Here is a 19979-nt window from a genome sequence, read left to right on the forward strand (position 1 = left end):
CCACACCAACAAATACCAAAGAAGGAAAACGCAACACGACCACAAAAAAACAAAACAAAACAACAACAACAACAAAAAAAACAAAAACAGGAATTAACAATCACTGGTCATTAATATCCATCAATATCAATGGTCTCAACTCACCTATGAAAAGACACAGACTAACAGAATGGATAAGAAAACAGGATCCATCCTTCTGCTGCATACAAGAAACACACCTTAACTTCAAAGACAGACACTACCTCAGAGTAAAGGTTTGGGAAAAGGCTTTCCAAGCAAATGGACTTAAGAAGCAAGGTGGTGTAGCTATCCTAATATCTAATAAAATAGACTTCAAACTAAAATCAATCGAAAGAGATCAGGATGGACATTACATATTTATCATAGGAAAAATCCACCAAGATGAAGTCTCCATTCTGAACATTTATTCCCCAAATACAAAGGCACCCACATTCACAAAAGAAACATTGCTAAAGCTTAAAATGCAAAACAAACCCCACACATTAGTAGTCGGAGATTTCAACATACCACTCTCACCAAAAGATAGATCTACCAGACTGAAACTTAACAAAGAAATAAAGGACCTAACAGATGTTATGACTCAAATGGACTTAATAGATATCTACAGAACATTCCATCTTAACACAAAAGAATATACCTTCTTCTCAGCACCCTACGGAACCTTCTCAAAAATTGACCACATGCTTGGTCACAAAGCAAATCTCAACAGATACAAAAACATTGGAATAACCTCCTGTATCTTATCGGACTACCATGCCTTAAAGTTAGATTTCAACAACAAAAATTATAAGCCGGGCGGTGGTGGCGCACGCCTTTAATCCCAGCACTTGGGAGGCAGAGGCAGGCGGATCTCTGTGAGTTCGAGGCCAGCCTGGTCTCCAAAGCGAGTCCCAGGAAAGGCGCAAAGCTACACAGAGAAACCCTGTCTCGGAAAAACAAAAACAAAAAAAAAAATTATAGAAAGCCTACAATCTCATGGAAACTAAATAATGCCCACCTGAAACACCAATGAGTCAAGGAAGAAATAAAAAAAGCTGAGGGGTCCCCAACTGGATCAGGCCCTCTGAATGGGTGAGACAGTTGATTGGCTTGATCTGTTTGGGAGGCATCCAGGCAGTGGGACCGGGTCCTGTGCTCATTGCATGAGTTGGCTGTTTTGAAACCTGGGGCCTATGCAGGGTCGCTTGGCTCGGCCTGGGAGGAGGGGACTGGACCTGCCTGGACTGAGTCTACCAGGTTGATCTCAGTCGTCGGGGGAGGCTTTGCCCTGGAGGAGGTGGGAATAGGGGGTGGGCTGGGGAGAAGGTGAGGGGGGCGGGAGGGGGGAGAACAAGGGAATCTGTGGCTGATATGTAGAACTGAACTGTATTGCAAAATAAAAACAACAACAACAACAAAAACAAAAACAAGCCGGGCGGTGGTGGCGGCGCACGCCTTTAATCCCAGCACTCGGGAGGCAGAGCCAGGTGGATCTCTGTGAGTTCGAGGCCAGCCTGGGCTACCAAGTGAGTTCCAGGAAAGGCGCAAAGCTACACAGAGAAACCCTGTCTCGAAAAACAAACAAAAAAAACAAAAAACAAAACAAAACAAAACAAAACCCTATTAAATCCAAAAAAAAAAAAAAAAAGAAATTAAAGATTTCCTAGAATTCAATGAAAATGAAAGTACAACATACCCAAACTTACGGTACACTATGAGAGCAGTGCTAAGAGGAAAATTCATAGCTCTAAATGCACACATAAAGAAGATGGAGAAATCTCACACTAGTGACTTAACAGCACACCTGAAAGCTCTAGAACAAAAAGAAACAAACTCACCCAGGAGAAATAGATGCCAGGAAATAATCAAATTGAGGGCTGAAATCAACGAAATAGAAACAAAGAGAACAATACAAAAAAAAATCAATGAAACAAAGAGTTGGTTCTTTGAAAAAATCAACAAGATAGACAAACCCCTAGCCAAATTAACCAAAAGGCAGAGAGAGAGCACCCAAATTAACAAAATCAGAAATGAAAAGGGAGACATAACAACAGACAACAAGGAAATCCAGAGAATATCAGGTCATACTTCAAAAACCTGTACTCCACAAAATTGGAAAATATGGAAGAAATGGACAATTTTCTGGATGGATACCACATACCAAAGTTAAATCAAGACCAGATAAGCTATTTAAATAGACCAATAACCCCTAAAAAAACAGTCATGAAAAATCTCCCAACCAAAAAAAGCCCAGGACCAGATGGTTTCAGTGAAGAATTCTACCAGACTTTCAAAGAACTAATTCCAATACTCTTCAAATTGTTCCACACAATAGAAACAGAAAGAACATTACCAATTACCCTGATACCCAAACCACATAAAGATGCAACAAAGAAAGAGAATTACAGACCAATCTCCCTCATGAACATTGATGCAAAAATACTCAACAAAATATTGGCAAACCAAATCCAAGAATACATCAAAAAAATTATCCACCATGACCAAGTAGGTTTCATCCCAGGGATGCAAGGATGGTTCAACATATGAAAATCTGTCAATGCAATACACCATATAAACAAACTGAAAGAAAAAAACCAACATGATCATCTCATTAGATGCTGAAAAAGCCTTTGACAAAATCCAACACCCTTTCATGATAAAGGTCTTAGATCAGGAATACAAGGAACATTCCTAAACATAATAAAGGCAATTTACAGCAAGCCAACAGCCACCATCAAATTAAACAAAGAGAAACTCAAAGCTATTCCACTAAAATCAGGAACAAGACAAGGCTGTCCACTCTCCCCATATTTATTCAATATAGAACTTGAAGTTCTAGCTAGAGCAATAAGACAACAAAAGGAGATCAAAGGGATACAAACTGGAAAGGAAGAAGTCAAACTTTCACTATTTGCAGGTGATATGATAGTATACATAAGTGACCCCAAAAATTCTACTAGGGAACTCCTACAGCTGATAAACTCCTTCAGAAAAGTGGCAGGATACAAGATCAACTCAAAAAAGTCAGTAGCCCTCCTATATACAAATGATAAAAGGGCTGAGAGAGAAAGAAGTCAGAGAAACATCACCCTTTACAATAGCCACAAATAAGATACACTAACTAAACAAGTGAAGGATCTTTTTGATAAGAACTTTAAATCTCTAAAGAAAGAAACTGAAGAAGATATCAGAAAATGGAAGGATCTCCCATGCTCATGGATAGATAGGATTAACAAAGTAAAAATGGCAATTTTAACCAAAGCAATCTACAGATTCAATGCAATCCCCATCAAAATCCCAACACAATTATTCACAGACTTGGAAAGAAAAATACTCAACTTCATATGGAAAAACAAAAGACCCAGGATGGCTTAAAGAATCCTGTATAATAAAGCAACCTCTGGAGGCATCACCATCCCTGACCTCAAGCTCTACTATAGAGCTATAGTAATAAAAACAGCTTGGTACTGTGTAGCATGAATCTTAAAGAGTCTTACTAATAAAAATAAACCTGGAGCCAGGTATTGGGGTGAATGCTGGAAGATCAGAGAAGCAGAACAAGCCACAGCCACCTCACCTCGCCAATTCCTCAGCTGACCCTGTTTCCTCATACTGGAAGCCTCTGAGTCCTTATCCAGAATGAATCTCAGCTGAACTGCTGCTCAAAAGCCTAAAAGCTTAAGCAGCTCTAATTCCTGGTCCTCACATCTTATATACCTCTCTGCCATCACTTCCTGGAATTAAAGGCTCTTGTTACCACGCCTGGCTGTTTCCAATGTGGCCTTGAACTCACAGAGATCGGATGGATATCTGCCTCCAGAAGGCTAGGATTAAAGGTGTGAGTGCCACCATTTTCTGGCCTCTGTATCTAGTGGCTGTTCTGTTCTCTGACCCCAGATAAGTTTATTAGGGTGCACAATATTTTGGGGAACATAATATCACCACAGTACTGGTATAACAACCGACATACAGACCAATGGAATTGAATTGAAGACCCTGACATTAATCCACGCACATATGAACACCTGATTTTTGACAAAGAAGCCAAAAGTATACAATGGAAAAAAGAAAGTATCTTCAACAAATTTTGCTGGCATAACTGGATGTCAATATGTAAAAGATTACAAATAGATCCATATCTGTTATCATGCACAAAACTCAAGTCCAAGTGGATCAAAGACCTCAACATAAATCCAGTTACACTAAACTTAATAGAAGAGAAAGTAGGAAGTACTCTTGGACGCATTGGCACAGGAGATCACTTCCTAAATATAACACCAGCAGCACAGACATTGAGCTCAACAATTAATAAATGGGTTCTCTTGAAACTGAGAAGCTTTTGTAGGGCAAAAGACACGGTCAGTAAGACGAAAAGACAGCCTACAGAATGGGAAAAGACCTTCACCAACCCCACATCTGACAGAGGACTGATCTCCAAAGTATATAAAGAACTCAAGAAACTAGACATCAGAATACTGAACAATCCAACTAAAAAATGGGCTAAAGAGCTAAACAGAGAATTCTCAAAAGAAGAACCACAAATGGCTGAAAGACATTTAAAGAAATGCTCAACATCCTTAATCATCAGAGAAATGCAAATCAAAACGACTCTGAGATACCACCTTACACCTGTCAGAATGGCTAAGATCAAAAATACTAATGACAGTCAATGTTGGAGAGGATGCGGAGAAAAGGGAACACTCCTCCACTGTTGGTGGGAGTGAAAACTTGTACAACCACTGTGGAAACCAGTATGGTGGTTTCTCAGAAAATTGAGAATCGATTTACCTCAAGACCCAGCCATACCACTCTTGGGCATATACCCAAGGAATGCTCAATCATACCACAAAGATACATGCTCAACTATGTTCATAGCAGCACTATTTGTAATAGCCAGAACCTGGAAACAACCTAGATGCCGTCAACTGAAGAATGGATTAAGAAAAATGTGGTACATATACACAGTGGAGTACTACTCAGCAGAGAAAAACAATGAGCATGAAATTTGCAGGCAAATGATGGAACTAGAAAAAATCATCCTGAGTGAGGTAACCCAAACCCAGAAAGACAAACATGGTATGTACTCACTCACAAGTGGATACTAGATATAAAGTAAAGAACAATCAGATTGCAACCCACAGAACCATGGAGGCTATATAGCAGCGGGGACCCTAGGATGACTGTGGCTCATAATAAGTTTTGGTTTTACTCAATTACTGGGCAAGCCTCAATGAATCATTTCACTATTAGGATAAGAATTTATACTGTATCGAGCTGATGATAGAAAAATAAAGGAAAAAAAAAGAAAAAACTTTTAAAATCTATCTCTACAGCACGATTGATAGATTGAGCAGGCCCCACTGATAACACCACACACTTCCCTGTTGTTTTACTTCCAAGGTCAGGAAACTCACCTCTAATTGGAACTTGAGGTGCTCCCGCATGCTCTCAAAGAGTAAGAAGCATACTCGTAGGGAAGCAGCATACAGGTTCAGCCGCTCTACGCTGAGTAGCTGGGGATCAGAGAGTGAGAAGCCATGAGGTTCTGAGACTGAGTAGAAGTGAAGATACAGGAGAGCAGCCCCGTGCTGCTGCCACATAGGGCCTGTGTTCTAAGGGAACTCATTTGTTAGTGTTTCCTGTTGTCAGCTCTAAAAAGTGTTGCTTTACACTGATTTGTTTGTGTGTAGGAGAGGGAGCAGGGACACACATGAAAAGGTACAACCCTGGTAGCTGCTCCTCTCTGTCCACTGTCTAGGTCCCAGGAATCAGACTCAGCATGTCAGGCTTGATAGCACATGCTTTTACCCACTCAGCTATCAGGCTGGCCTGTTTCTGTTTTCTGTTTTCATGTAGCTCAGGCTGGTCTTGAATTCACTGTGGAGCTGAGAATGATCCTTATCTTCCTGCCCTTCCCTCCTAGTGCTGGATTATAGATACGAACCACCACACCTGACTTTCTGACAGAGTCTCGATTTAGCCGTTACTTCCTTAACTCCTTGTAGAGTTTTATTGTTACTTCTGGCCAACTGAAAGGGAGGTGGTTTCTCAGGATGATAATCATAGGGTTCTCTGGCTTCTTAGTCTCCAAAAATAACCAAGGTCTCTGAGCAATCACATCTTTTTTAAAAATATGATTTATTTATTTTTATTTTATGTACATTGGTGCTTTGCCTTGCATGTGTGTGTGAGGGTGTCAGGTTCCCTGGAACTGGAGTTACAGACAGCTATGGGATACCACGTGGCTGCTGGGAATCGAACCCGGGTCCTCTGAAAGAACAGCCAGTGGTTTTGTTTTTTATTTTTTGTTTTGTTTTGTTTTTGTTTTTGTTTTTTTGGTTTTTCAAGACAGAGTTTCTCTGTGCAACAACAACCCTGGTTGTTCTGCAACTAGCTCTGTAGACTAGGCTGGCCTTGAACTCACAGAGATCCGCCTGCCTCTGTCTTCTGAGTGCTGGGATTAAACCGCCCAGCTGCAGCCAGTGTTCTTAACTGTTGAGACATCTCTTGAACCCTGAGCAATCGAGTCTTACCTGGAATAGGTGGCGACACATCTCATCCTTGATGAGACCCAAGAGGGTCTGGCACTGGGCTACAGGGGCTGACTCAAGAGCCACAGTCAACAAATGCAGCCCCATGTGGATCATAACTTCTGAGTTGTGGCGGTCATGTGGATTTGTGAGGGAGATAAGGAATCGAAAGAGCTCACGGATGCAAGGAAGACCGTAGGGAACCAAAGCTGTGCCTGGGAAGGTGGGACGAGAACAGGAACACTGAGATATATCCTGGCTGCTCAATAATACTTCGACCTGTGTGTGTGTGTGTGGGGGGGGTTCATGGGTGGGGGGTGTCATGTGCACGTGTATATGGAAGTCATAACAGGATGTCAGATGTCTTCCTTTTATCGCTCTCTTTCATTGCCTTAAACAGGGTCTCTCGTTGAACTGGAAACTCACTGTTTCAGCAAACTCTCAGGACCCACATGTCTGCATATCCAATGCTGGGGTTACAGGCATATGCAGCCATGCTTAGCTCTTTACATGGGTGCCAGGGATTTGAACTCAGATCCTCATGCTTGCAGAAAAGCAATCTCATCCACTGAGCCATCTTCCAGCCCCTATCTGTGGCAACATAAATTAATTTCCTTCAAGGAGAAGAATCCACTACCCATCTCTTTTTTTTAATTTTATTTTTATTTTTTATTTTATTTTATTTTTTTTTCAGAGCTGAGGACTGAACCCAGGGCCTTGCGCTTGCTAGGCAAGCACTCTACCACTCAGCTAAATCCCCAACCCCCCACTACCCATCTCTTATTGGGTGAAATCTGAATCAAGGATTTTTGTTAAAAGTCCCAAGCTTTATACTGTTCCTTCTCTCTTCCTATAGTCTCCCAAAGTCCTTCTCTGAATGACTTAGGGAAAGGTTCCACCCACGCCAATAGTTTTATAGCACGATTCCATTTCCTGTATAGAAAATGGGACTCGGAGGCAGTAGTCACCTTCATCCATGTTGGTCTAGGTTCAGAAAGTTTATCTGGTAGGATGGGGCAGATGATTGGGCAGAGCCTTCCAGAGAGTACCTACCTTCCTTCTGGGAGGACTGGGTAAAGCGAACGCCCCGGGGATTGACATAATCCATGTCGTGGACAGAGGAAGAGGCAGAGTGGTCAGTAGGGGATGTGCACTCCTCTAACACTTCAGGGATAGACTCCACCGATGCTGACTGGGCCTTTTCCACATGAGCCCCTTCCTGCTGTGACCAGCAGCAGTCAGATATAGGAACAGAGATGAGGCAAGAACAACTTAGAATTTATTCCCCTAAAGTATATGTCTTCCAAGCTGTCTTCAGTGGACCATAGATCATTGATTTAGGAATCGATATAAGATGGCCCAGGGCCATCTGAGGCAACCCTGATCTTGGCTGACAGTACTCTACAGGTGCAAAAGTTTGCCCATGCTCAGCATTTAGATGATTACCTTCCTGTAAAAGCCATCATCCCTCCCTGTTGTCAGACGCTCCCATACTGACACTGCCTTTTCACAGCAGGTCATGATGTGCGTTTTCTGGGGAATGGGAAGACTCCCGATCCCAACCTTCCTCCTCCTTTTTTTTTTTTTTTTTTTTTTTGTTCCAGGACAGAGTTTCTCTGTATAACCCTGGCTGTCCTAGAACTTGATTTGTAGACCAGGCTGGCCTCTAACTCACAGAGATCCACTTGCCTCCTAGGTGCTGGGATTAAAGACATGTATTGCCATGCTTGCCCAACCTTTTTTTTTTTTTTTTTTTTTTTTTTTGAGCCCAATCTTCTTTTAAGACAAGGCTTGGGTTCAAAACCCAAAAGGACAAGCCAGTTCCTACAGTAACAAATTGAAGAGGGACCTTCAGGGATCAGTCATACCTGAGGGTCAAGCTGATCGGAAACTCCTATCTCATTGCTCCCGGGCTCTGTAGCTGTGCTTTCCCTTGGGGAACCAGCTTGCTCCAAGTCAGTGAGGTCCTCCTTGGAGGTGGTCTGGGAGGATAATTCCAGGCCACTGTCTGTACAAGGACTGACCACTGCTGAGGCAGCTTCTGAACTTGCAGAGGAGATGGATGAGGGCACATCGATGAAAGGCATGCCACCTGACAAGGACAGAATGGAACTTGAAGGTGAGAGAAGCTCTGTGAGTAAAGCATCCTCTACAGTACCAGGGTCTTGCTTCTTAGACTGAATGTTCAACCTGAAGTCATACAGGGTTGTTAAATGGTCACAGTTTGACTTTCTGTTCTCTGCAGAAAGATCAAAGCCCCTCAGTTGATTGGCTTTCCATTTCAAATCCCCTCCCTGAGAAAGAAAGGATCTTTTCTATCTGTTTTCATCAGAAGAAGCAACCAGGGCACTCACTAGTAAGGTTAGAGGACAAGGTGGCTCCATTTGGGGTGGGCAGCTCTGAACCTGGTAGGACTTTGGTTGTATGACGTGGAGGCCGAGGGGACCTTTTCTGCTTCTTCCACTTGGATGAGTCACTCATGCCTCCTGCTCTCATTTTCAGCTGGAAATATCATACATTGTTAGTATCCAGACTAAAAGAGTAATTTAAACAAAGATGTTATTCCTAGAAGTATCTCAGCACTTAGTCCTTCTGGTCTCTAGAAAACAGCTTATTCCCCACATCACTGTCAGATAATCTAGACCATCAGACTATACACCTGTGCCTCTACATTTGCAGCTTTTTTGGAGTGGCCCAGTGGCCTCCACATTCTGCCTTTGGACTAATCATTGATACAGCCAGCTGTCACACTTATCACTATGCTTCCTGGGTCCTGGGTGCTATCCATGATGCATGAGCCTCTTGCTGAACAGGTAAGGGCAGCCTTCGCCTACAGGCCTGTGGACTGACTTCTTCCACAGTCACTCTGCAGAGCAGCTCCTGGTTCTAGTTCCGGTCCAACTATTAGCACCCACTCCTTCCTACCTAGATTCAAAGCTTTCTCACTAAGGCATGGACTGGGACCTAGACCATAAGGACAACTTTTATTCTGGAATTTTTGCATTAAAATGGATGGTCAAAAGTTATTTTTTAGAGAAAGGAGTGATACTCCAATTTATGTGTGGCATTAAGAATGGAGGACCATGCCATGCTGCCACTCCCAATTGTGATATAGCAATAAAACCTCTTGTTCTTCTTACAGTTGTTCTTCCTAGATTCATTTTGTTTATTTTATTATGTTAGTTACTTTTTTAGACAGGGCGTCACGTATCCTGGGCAGGTCTCAAATTCATTATGTAGCCAAGGATGACCTTGAACTTTGGGTTCTGCTTCTACCTAAGTGTTAGGATTACAGGCGTGTGCTACTACACTTTGCTTACATGGTGCTGGGGCTCAAACCCAGTGTATATGCCAGCAAAGATTCTTGCAACTGAACTACATCTCCAGCACCACTAGATACAATTTTAAAGATCTGTTCAATTTCTTCTGATATTTGGAGATAAAAGTCTTTCTTCAAGCTACCTTACTCTCAAAGCTTTGATAGCCTCTGATTACCTACTAAGAAACTAGATAATTCTTCCTTTCTTCCTTCTCCAAATATCCTACTAAAGGAGAGAGGTCCCCAAACTGAACCTTTCTCCCAGTTCTTAACACAGTACCAGCTTCTCAATGGATTCATATTCTTGTCCCTCCACCTCCAAAACACCTGCAGTCATATGCCTAAAACTGAGCTTCTGTGATACACAGGAATCAGAAGGATGCTCTTTCCAGTAACCTTGGGGTGCAGTAGAGCACACTCATGGAAAAAACTGATCTGGGAGAAGAATAAGACAGAGAGCAAGAAACCCAAAGGATCAATGAAAGAAAACAAGGACCATCTGGCCTTACTGGTCATTATCACTGAGCTCCAAAAAGTCCAAACAACTAAAGGTTTAAAAGCTAACTCTCCTTTCCAGGAGGCTCCTCTATATCAGTCCCACTTCTACTGAGAATGACAATTAGTAATGAACACTCTTTCCACACAGGATGTGGAATTTCCTATTCGGTATTTCCTATCTTCCACTCTGAATTCTGCAAAGTTAGCTCCAAGCAGGTTCTTTCAGTGAGTGTGCCTGGCCTCCTGACTGGTGCAGGAGCCTGAAAGCTGGCAATTTTCACAAAGGCCTCGCTGTTGCTATGTTCCCTGTCCTAAGGCTCTAAGGTACATGGCAGGCAGCAAGTGTCCATGGAACCCTATGCCACCTTATCTGTACAATTCTATATTCCAAAAGACAGCAGTAACTTTATAAAAAATAGTATAGGCTCTAGGCAAATAATCATGGCAACATGCACGCTAGCCACTGAAGAGAGCTGAAATTTGTAACTATGCAAACACAAAATGAGACAATGCATTCAAATAGGACAGAGACACACCCCTAGGGAACACTCACACAGAGTTATTTTATCTTCAATGACAGGAATGCTCACAATCACACGTCTGGCATGCACACTCATGTTATGGATAACCTAGACATCTCTTATCCCTTTCTCCTCATCTTTCTAAAGCAAGACTATTTCAAGGGGTCAAGTAATCTTTAGCTTATACTCCTCCACTAAACTCACCTATATCTAAAATTTTAAAGGACAGAGGGTATTTTTGCAGATATTAGAAAATCCCCAGTGCCCTGGGTTGCCATGGTCCCTAGTTCCTTTCTATCAACTTAGAGATCTGAATCTTGCAGATCCCTTTTATGTAACCAAGAAATAAAAGACCCTCACAGGATGTACCACCTTTACCCATCAACACAGCCAGGTATCCAGATCTTCTCAAGGACTAAGCTTAAGCTCTCTACACCAGCTCTGAGACAGGGGAGGGGAGAAGGAAGGATCTTGCTTGAGGTCCCTGTAGTTTCCCTAGAAATGGTGGGCCTTAAGACTCCACACAAGAAGAGAGCAGGACCCAGACTCTCTAGGCTCACTATGTGATGTTCAAGTCTTAATTCTGCTCCCAGGCAACCAGAAATCCCAGGAGAATTCCCAGCACTGCAAAGCTATGAACACATGCAACTCTTCAAAAGCCAAGCTGTGTTACTAGAGTGGTAAGTTGTGCTCTGAACAACAGAAATGGGACTCAGTGTTACATATAAAAAAATAAACATTTAAATAAATAAATAAAAGGGGGGGAAGGAGAGGGAGAGGGAGAGAGACCTTGAGGTTCTTAAAGAGTAGTACCCTCTCTAACTGGTTCAGGGCTTTGGTCTGCTCCCCACTACTTAGCTCCAGTTTGTTGAGGAGACATGGAGAAATCTGTGAAAGACAGGCAAATGCACGATTTAAAAAGAGTGAAATAAACTCAGACAGGGCACAGGGCAGGAATGGGGATGAATGGGAGGGAACAGGGGCAGGTCAGGTGCATGCACCTAATAGCCAAGGGTCATTTCCATGAGGTCTGAGAAGTCCAGAGTTTCATTCAAGACAGAACGAGGCCATCCATTCTTTTCCTAGCAGTTTGAGAATCCTTTGACCTGGAGTACAGCTTGATTTGATATCTTTAACAGAGACTAGAGCTAGCAAGCCCCATCTTACTCAGCATTAAGAAGGAGTTGGGGCACAGCCTCTCTAGGACTCTTACTAGCCGACAAGACTGAGCCACAAGGGGACAGCCAGACTGTCTTCTTTGTCAACATGCATCTTTAGCTCAGCTTGCTAAGCCTCGTCCTTAAGGACTGGCTCATCAGCATACATGGTAAGTCAACAAAGACAGGTCAGAAAGGAAAGCCTGAAGAAGGAGGGCTTCTGGCCTCCTTCTTCAGACTGTAGGAGTGACAGCTATTGTAGATTTCAAGTAGACCCATCTATGCAAAAGCATGTCTTTGCTACTGAGCAATAGTACTCCATAGCACTGAAGTCTAGAAGTTAAGGAGGTTTGGACAGGGGACAGTAGATGAACTTTCAGACCCCACCTTCTTCATGTTGGTTCCCACATAGCTCTTGGGTTCTTCTTTAAACTGAGGTAACCTATAAGATAGAGAATGGCATGACTGTCATTGGGGATAATGACAATGATCTCCGCTATACTAGTCATAGCAAAGTATATTGGCCCACAGTATCCTTGTCTCTTAGTTTAGGTTTATGAAAATCTAGTTAGAGGAAAGCTAATCTCATCCCTTTTAGAGCTTCAGAGCCATAGAAATTGGGATATGTAAGACATAGATAAGTAGACACTGGCGCAGGGTGACTAAGCACTCTTGGGAGTATGGAGGTTCTTTTCCTCCTTGGGAAGCACTGCTGAAAGCCAAGAGATAGGGAGTTAGGCACAGAGAAAATAGTAAAAGCAGGTTGGTGCTTTAAAGGCAATAAATCCATGGGGTGAGAAACTTGGCAACAGAGTCCAAGAGCAGTCTAATGTGCAGATAGGGATTAAGCTTGAAAGCAAAAAGAAATGCCATTGGGAGGTTTAAAAGTTATTGCTTCGGTTCTTCTCTAGTTTGTCTTTGGAAAGGAGGTATAGAATAGGCAGTTAGATTTAGGACAAAAAGGCTTCTTGGGCTCTAATATGAAGGAGTCCTTCCTAGGGAAATCAAAGATCACGGTTTCCCTGGAATTAAGGGGTCTGCCAGGATATAGAACAGATATAGTGCTAAAATCAGGAAGTTCCAGGCAAGCCAAGATAAGGGCCAATAAATCGGCTTTTCCCACTAATAGTTGTCCCAGCCTTGGCCTTCTTTTACAGAAATCAGGCTGAGCTCTGGAAGCTCAGCAACCTGTTCCAGGCTGCTTCAATTTGGCATCTTCTCTAGGCTCCCTTTCCCAGATGCTGCCTGCACAGAAACAGACACAAGTTTGGGAAGCAGAGATTAAATAACTCTTGGTCTCCCTGAGGCCACGGCAGCTCTCTCTTCTTTCTCCCTTGCTCAGTAACCCTGGGCCTGGAGAACTACTGCTACCTACAGTCCCAGTGGTCTCTGATGGGGTTGTGGGGTTGGCCAGGTCCCTAAAGTGGCTGTGTGGAAGCAGGCAGACTCAAGAGGCCTGGGCAGCCGGGCAGAAGCAAACAGCAGCAGGTTTACCTTGTGAAGAGCAGCTGCACCATGTCCACGAGAGTGTGCTCTGCGGATTTTCTCAATAACTCTGCACGGGCAAAAACAAATAACACAGGTGTCATTACTTGCTGGGCTATTATCAGGAGACTTCTCAGAGCAGACTCCCCTCCAAACTGTGTTTACCAAGGATTATGCCAAACTTATTAAAACCAGCTCCAGCTCAGCCTGGTAGCTATAACTTTACCAGACCACTAGGTGGTACTACTGAGTCAGGAAAAAGGGGACCACTAGCTAGGTTTTCTTGGGTTATCAACTGGCGTCAATTGGTCTCCCATGGGAAAAGATTTGGTTCTGGAACCGAGTCAGTCTAAGATTCATCCCCATTCCTGCCTGGGAACAATGGATTAAGATCTCTATTCTAGCTTCACAACCAAACCCCTAAGGTTACCCAAGGTAGATGCTGGAGAAATCCTGTTTCTCTGGGGTTCAGAAATAGCATCATCCTGTATACATACTCAGATACCAGATGCCGGCTCCAGGAGGTGAAAGAGCTAGTGTTCAAGCACCTACCACTAAGCCTCATTTCAAAGCAAATCCGGAAGCAGGACTGCATAATCTCACACACAGATTCATTTGTTAAGTGGGTGCCCACTGGGGTTAGCAACAGAGTTCGGAGGACCTACAAGGAAGAAAGAGAAGGCACTGTGATAACAGAGTCGGCTGACAAAGCTTAACTGAAGGGAGAACACGCACCTCCTGGGTACATTCGTCGTCGTTATTATTATTGGTGCTGTGGTGTGTGCTTGTTCTTGTGTGCTTGTGTGTGTTTATGGGCATGTGCAGGCCACAGCATAACATGGGCGTCAACCTCAAAAATGTGGTCCAACTTCTTTTTTTTTTTTTTAGTTTTTTGAGACAGGGTTTCTCTGTGTACCCCTGGCTGTCCTGGATCTCACTCTGTAGACCAGGTTGGCCTTGAATTCACAGAGATCCACCTGGCTTTGCCTCCCAAGTGCTGGGATTAAAGGCATGCACCACTACCGCCCTGCTTTCCCCAACTTCTTTTAAGGCCAGGTTCACTGACCTGGAGTTCACCAATTAGGCTTAGACTGGATGACCAGCAAAGCCCCAGGATCCTCCTGTCTTTACTTCCCTGTGATTACAAGTGGTTTTTTATATGTGTTAGGGAATCTAACACAGGTGTTCATGGTTACAAGGCACACTGTTTATTAACAGAGCTATTGATTCAGTTCTTTCTCTTTTAAAAAAATGTGCTGGAGATCAAATTCACATATGCTTGGCAAGTGCTTTACCAAGGAGCCACATGCCCAGCCTAGGAGTGAGGCGGTCTCCCTACCTCCTGGGTTTTGTTTGGTTTTTTTTTTTTTTTTTGACATAGGATCTTGCACTTAGTCCAGGTTGGGTTGGAAGTTGTGATCTTCCTGCTTCAGTCTCCCAAGAACTATGATCACAAGTATGCATAACCATGCCTGATTTCAGGGTTTCTTTCTTTTTTTTATGTTAGCAAGAATGCTGACCTCAAAGATGGGTACAATGTCACATGCTTGTACTATTAGCATTTGGGAAATCAAAGCAGAAAGATTAAGAATTCAGGTTCTTCCTTAGTTATATGAGATCCGCTCCCCCCACCCCCGGGGGTGGGGTGGGGAGACAACAAAAAATTAAAAACTAAAAAAAATCCCAATTAAGTTGGTGTGGTGGCACATGCCTTTAATCCCAGCACTCAGGAGGCAGAGGTACACAGATCTCTGAGTTCCAAATTAGCCTGGTCTACAGAACAAGTTCTAGGACAGCCAGGGCAACACAGAGAAACCCTGCCTTAAAAAAACTAAACTAAACTAAAAACAAAAAAATTAAGTGCTAACCTTATTTCATTCAACCTGATGGATGGAGACTCCCACATGCTTGACTTGGGAGTCCTTTCTTTGCTTAGCATGCTCATGATACAAGTTCATAACTCACTCTAGCTCTAGGCCCACACACCTAACAGATGGACGACACAGATACAGTCTACTAGAGGCACAAATGTATTAAAGGCTTCTGGTATTTGATACCAATTCATTTAAAGCTTTTAAATTATTTTTCCTAGAAAAGCTTTTACTTTGGGTATCTGAGCTCCTTGTTTGGAAACAGAGTCAGTCTCTAAGCCTCACTGGAGTCAAAACACAGCTTCATGTTCCCAGCAGACTCGGGTAAGTAGAGCCAGCAGCACCAGCCCTTGGCCATTAGTGTAATTGTTCTTCCCTCCCACTTACCTGGAGGATTTTCATCAGGACAACTTCATCACTGGCAGGATCTGTGCCCACAAAACGGGCATGAGTGACAGCATCTGCCATGTTCTCCATGCCCTCTGCTGTGCCCTCATGAGTTGGATCTGTTCCAAAAAAAAAGGGAACAGATTAAATCATGTCAAGAAGACAGGGAAAAAGGAAGATGGCCATCTATAAATGGCTTGGAGAGACTCTGGCTTTCTCACCAGTCCCCTAACCTATTGTTTTTTTGAGCTACCTAAGAGTTTTACCCATAACTGGCTTTAACAAGCCCCTCCGCACAACTCTACTGAGTCAAAAAGCATGTCTCATGTATCAAAATTACCTGTAGTATTACTTGAACATACACGCCCCGGCTCACTTCTAGGTTTTTTTTTTTTTTCTGTAAGGGGTGTGTGTGTGTGTATGTGTGTGTAGGTCAGAGGTCAGTGTCGGGTGTTTTCCTCAATTACTCTCCATTTTACTTATTTTTTTGAGACAGGGTCTCTCATTGCGCCTAGAGCTCAGTGATTCAGCTAGACTGAAGCGAGTACGCCTCAGGGATCTTCCTGTCTCCACCTCTCCAGAGCTGGAACTACAGTGCCCAGTTTTTTATGTGGGTGCTAGGGCTCCAGTCTCAGAGTTTGTGTGGCAAGTATTTTACCAACTCAGCCCGGAGAAGCTTTGAGTTTTGTAGGTGTACAGTAGGGCCTAAGAACCTGCATTTCTAATATCTCAGGTAAAGTGAATACTGCTGGTCCAGGGATACACTTGGGGAATCGCTAGTAGTAATGTACTTATCTTATAGTGGAAGGGCCTAGAAATAGGAACAAAAAGCAGGAAGAGTCAGAGCTTTGAATGCTAAGGTTGTAGCTTTTCTCTTTTCATCTTTTTTCCCCACTTCCACCTTTATTGAGACAGGGTTTCTCTGTGTAACAGCTCTGGCTGTCCTGGGACTTGCTTTGTAGACCAGGCTGGCCTCAAACTCAAAGAAATCCACCTGCCTCTGTCTCCTGAGTGCTGGGACTAAAGGTGTGCACCACCACTGCCCAGCTCTCTTTTCATCTTTTAACTTCTCTTTGGCTGTTTTTTGGAGTTGTATGTTCTGGTGCAATTGGATTATGGGAATGAGGGAAAAAATAGATGGTTAATGCCACCAGTACTTCTATCTGAGTACCATATTACACCAGATCAAAGGCCCTTTGAGTTCACTCTTATTTAAAACAACAAGATTGAGCAAGAATCTTGATACCTAGGCCACGTGTGGTGCCACACACTTGACAGGCTGAGGCAGTAGAGTGATGAGTTTGAAGCCAACCAGGACTATAGAGAGAGAGACCCTGCCACCTACTCCAAATAACTTGTTTTCATTTCTTTAGTTAGCTTTGTTTTTTGAGATAGGGTCTTGTGTAGCCTCTAGGCTGGCCTTGAGGTCACTATGAAGCTAAGTGTGGCCTTGGGTTCCTTATCCTCCTTCCTCTACTTCTCAAGTGCTAAAGTTATAAGGCCTGTGCCAACCATACCTAGCTTACAAGAAAATCTTGTTCCTCCTTTAACGAACCAGGCTTTAGGAGAGAAAAAGAAACAAACTGATAGGACCGAAGGCTGGGGAGTGGGAGGCAGGTAGGATCTCAGCTACAACCCTGAGGTGAAAGGCTGCTAGTCAACTCGAATTCTGTCAAGGGATAAACTCTGCTCTACTCTTGTGGTAAAGAGTCCCAAGGAGCAGGCTAAGAGCCACCTCCAGCAAGGCCTGCAGAGTCCTGCAGAACTGCCTGGACTGCTGGCTTCAGTCCCGGGCTGCTTCTCAAGGGTCCACTTGGCTGCTTAGCTCCGGAAAGTGAGCTCAGGGAGATAAGGAGGGCAGGCAGGCAGGCAGCAGCTCAGGCGGTGCTGAAGCTGAGGGAGCAGGAGACTAAGAGCCCCTCCTGACAGCTGTGGTAGGAGGCAAGAGACAAATCTCACCACCCCTCCCTCCTTTTTCTTCCTTTTGAGACAAGGTCTCACTACATAGCCCTGGCTAGCCTGAAACTCACTATGTAGACCAGGCTAGTCTTGAACTCACAGGTCTCCAAAGTGCTGGGTTTAACGGTGTGTGCCACACCTGGCAATTTCCCAGTTTGGTACCTGAAATTAATATAGTTCTTGAGCCTAAAGCTTGGGGGATTGCCAAGAAACCTGACCATTTCTCTTGCAACAATAAGCCTCTTGCAAAAATGCGCCCGAAGTCTACTTTTTGTTTTCTCTTTCTCTCCGGTCTTTGTTGGCACCGGTCTCTGACATGTCCAAGACTCTCTGTCCTGCTTGCAGCATCCCTCTTCTCAGTATTCAGTAGCTACTTTAAAGAAGTGTAAAGGGAAGCCAGGACTCAGAGCACGATGTGGTACTCCAGCTTCTTCTATCATCCTCTTGTATCTCTTTCAATTAGGATAGAACATTCCATTCTTTTTGTTTGTTTGTTTTTCAAAATAGGGTTTCTCTACATTACAGAGATGGCTGTCCTGGAACCTGCTTTGAAGACCAGGCTGGCCTTGAACTCATAGAGAGGGATTTGACTGACTCTCTTCCTGAGTGCTGGGATTAAAGGTGTGTGCCACCACCGCTTGGCTGAAAACTCTGTTCTTTATGGTCCTTGCTTAAAGCTTCTCTCACAACTCACTGACAGTCGTTACTTGGGTCTAGAGGGTCACAGTAAAGCCAGGTCTTTCTCAGTGTTGAATGGCAGGCATCTCAGCGGTCAGTGAATAGCCGTCCTGTCGCATCTCAAAGCTCCTGGGAGTCTGTTTCTTCCTCTCTTCTACTAATCTTTTGATAAAGTGATTTAAATTCTTTTGATCTTTTTGTATTCTTATTCCTTCAGCTTGAACAAAGTACAAAGTCCATTTTCCAAAAAGACAGGTAATAGTGACAGGTCCTTCAGAATCACAGGTAGAGCCTGCCAGCAAGCTAGATAACCAGTGGTACAAATCATGGCTCAACAGATACATGGGGCCAGTCCTTAGAACAGGATGGAAAATAATCTCAGAAGCCTTGGGCTGCAGGATTCAGGGGCAATGGGGGGGGGGGGTTCTGCTAGGAGGTTGCAGACACAAAGGGTGACTTGACAAGCTCAATTAGTAGACCTTGTATTCTTCAAGACTCCAGAACATCCTCCTTCCTAGTCACTTGTGAGCCAGCTTCAGAGAGCTGCCAGAGTTGCTTCTGCTTTCTGGCTTTCGTACATTCCTTCCTGCTCCTTTTCTCATGCCTATAGCAATCATCACCTCCCAACATTCTCCTTTCCCACCACAGGAAGCTTCATTGACCAGCTGGCCTGAGGTCTCCAATGACCAGCCTGTTTGCCAAGTCCAGGAAGGGACAGAGGAAGGAGAAAAGATCAAAGGGAAAGACTCAGAAGGGCAGCTGCTGGAGGCTGCGAAGAGACACGACCTGCAGGTGGTGCTCCGGTCAAGGCTGGCAGCAACTAGGCCTGATTTCTTTTAGGGAAAGTAGGAAGCTGAGTCTAGTGGGCCTGAAGAGGTTGATCCCTTATTTACTCAGAACCTGGCTGACACCCAAGACTCATGCTCAGGGTCCTGAGTGCTTCAGCTAAACAAGTCAAATTTTCTAGAAAAGATAGAGTTTTCTCTCCCTGAACTTAAAGGTCATTCATTTGCTAGCTAGAACCTGGGTCTCATCTTTCCTTGTCTCCACTTTGGAACATAAACAGCTGCCCACCTGTTTTCTTTGCTCCTCACTTTTTATTTGTTTGTTTGTTTGTTTTCTGAGACAGGGTTTCTCTGTGTAGCCCTGGCTGTCCTAAAACTCATTCTTCAGTCTAGGCTGACCTCAAACTCACAGAGATCCTCCTGCCTCTGCCTCCTGAGTGCTGAGATTAAAGGCGTGCACCACCACGACAGGTTTTGCTTCTAACTGTTTCACATGGCTTTTTAATACGGGAAAAAGAATTAGGATTCTGAGTGACAACACCAACTGAAAAAAAAGAAAGAAAAAAAAAAAAGAAACGAAAATGCACATCTTACATAAACTGACTGAAGGGGACATAACTCAGTAGTGGGGTGCTTGCCTAGTAAGTGTGACGCCCTGGGTTCAAGTCCTGATATTGAAAAAACAAAACAAAACAGATCTACTGTAGATTGGGTGAAATAATAGGTCTAGACTGAGAGCAAAACTTTAAAATACAATGACAGATAATGGGTTGTTATTCCTACTATACA

At 43.6% G+C, this 19979-nt stretch overlaps 1 protein-coding gene across 11 annotated transcripts in view; it reads right to left on the reverse strand.

Moving 5' to 3' along the window:
• Gbf1 (golgi brefeldin A resistant guanine nucleotide exchange factor 1) overlaps window positions 1–19979 on the reverse strand; it is a 156417-nt gene that overhangs the window by 31319 nt on the left and 105119 nt on the right. For 3 of the 11 annotated variants that reach the window (XM_059257064.1, XM_059257062.1, XM_059257073.1), the window contains 10 exons: window positions 15769–15887; window positions 14063–14171; window positions 13520–13580; window positions 12413–12467; window positions 11658–11756; window positions 8885–9032; window positions 8399–8622; window positions 7584–7752; window positions 6534–6745; window positions 5415–5513 (listed from right to left, as the gene is read on the reverse strand). In XM_059257064.1, coding sequence (XP_059113047.1) covers window positions 5415–5513; window positions 6534–6745; window positions 7584–7752; window positions 8399–8622; window positions 8885–9032; window positions 11658–11756; window positions 12413–12467; window positions 13520–13580; window positions 14063–14171; window positions 15769–15887 — 1295 coding nt within the window. The remainder of the gene's footprint in view (window positions 1–5414; window positions 5514–6533; window positions 6746–7583; window positions 7753–8398; window positions 8623–8884; window positions 9033–11657; window positions 11757–12412; window positions 12468–13519; window positions 13581–14062; window positions 14172–15768; window positions 15888–19979) is intronic. The other 8 variants (XM_059257065.1, XM_059257063.1, XM_059257070.1 and 5 more) reach the window with 5 other exon arrangements.

The sequence above is a fragment of the Peromyscus eremicus genome, chromosome 1, assembly GCF_949786415.1.
Source record: "Peromyscus eremicus chromosome 1, PerEre_H2_v1, whole genome shotgun sequence".
In the NCBI taxonomy this organism is placed as follows: Eukaryota; Metazoa; Chordata; class Mammalia; order Rodentia; family Cricetidae; genus Peromyscus; species Peromyscus eremicus.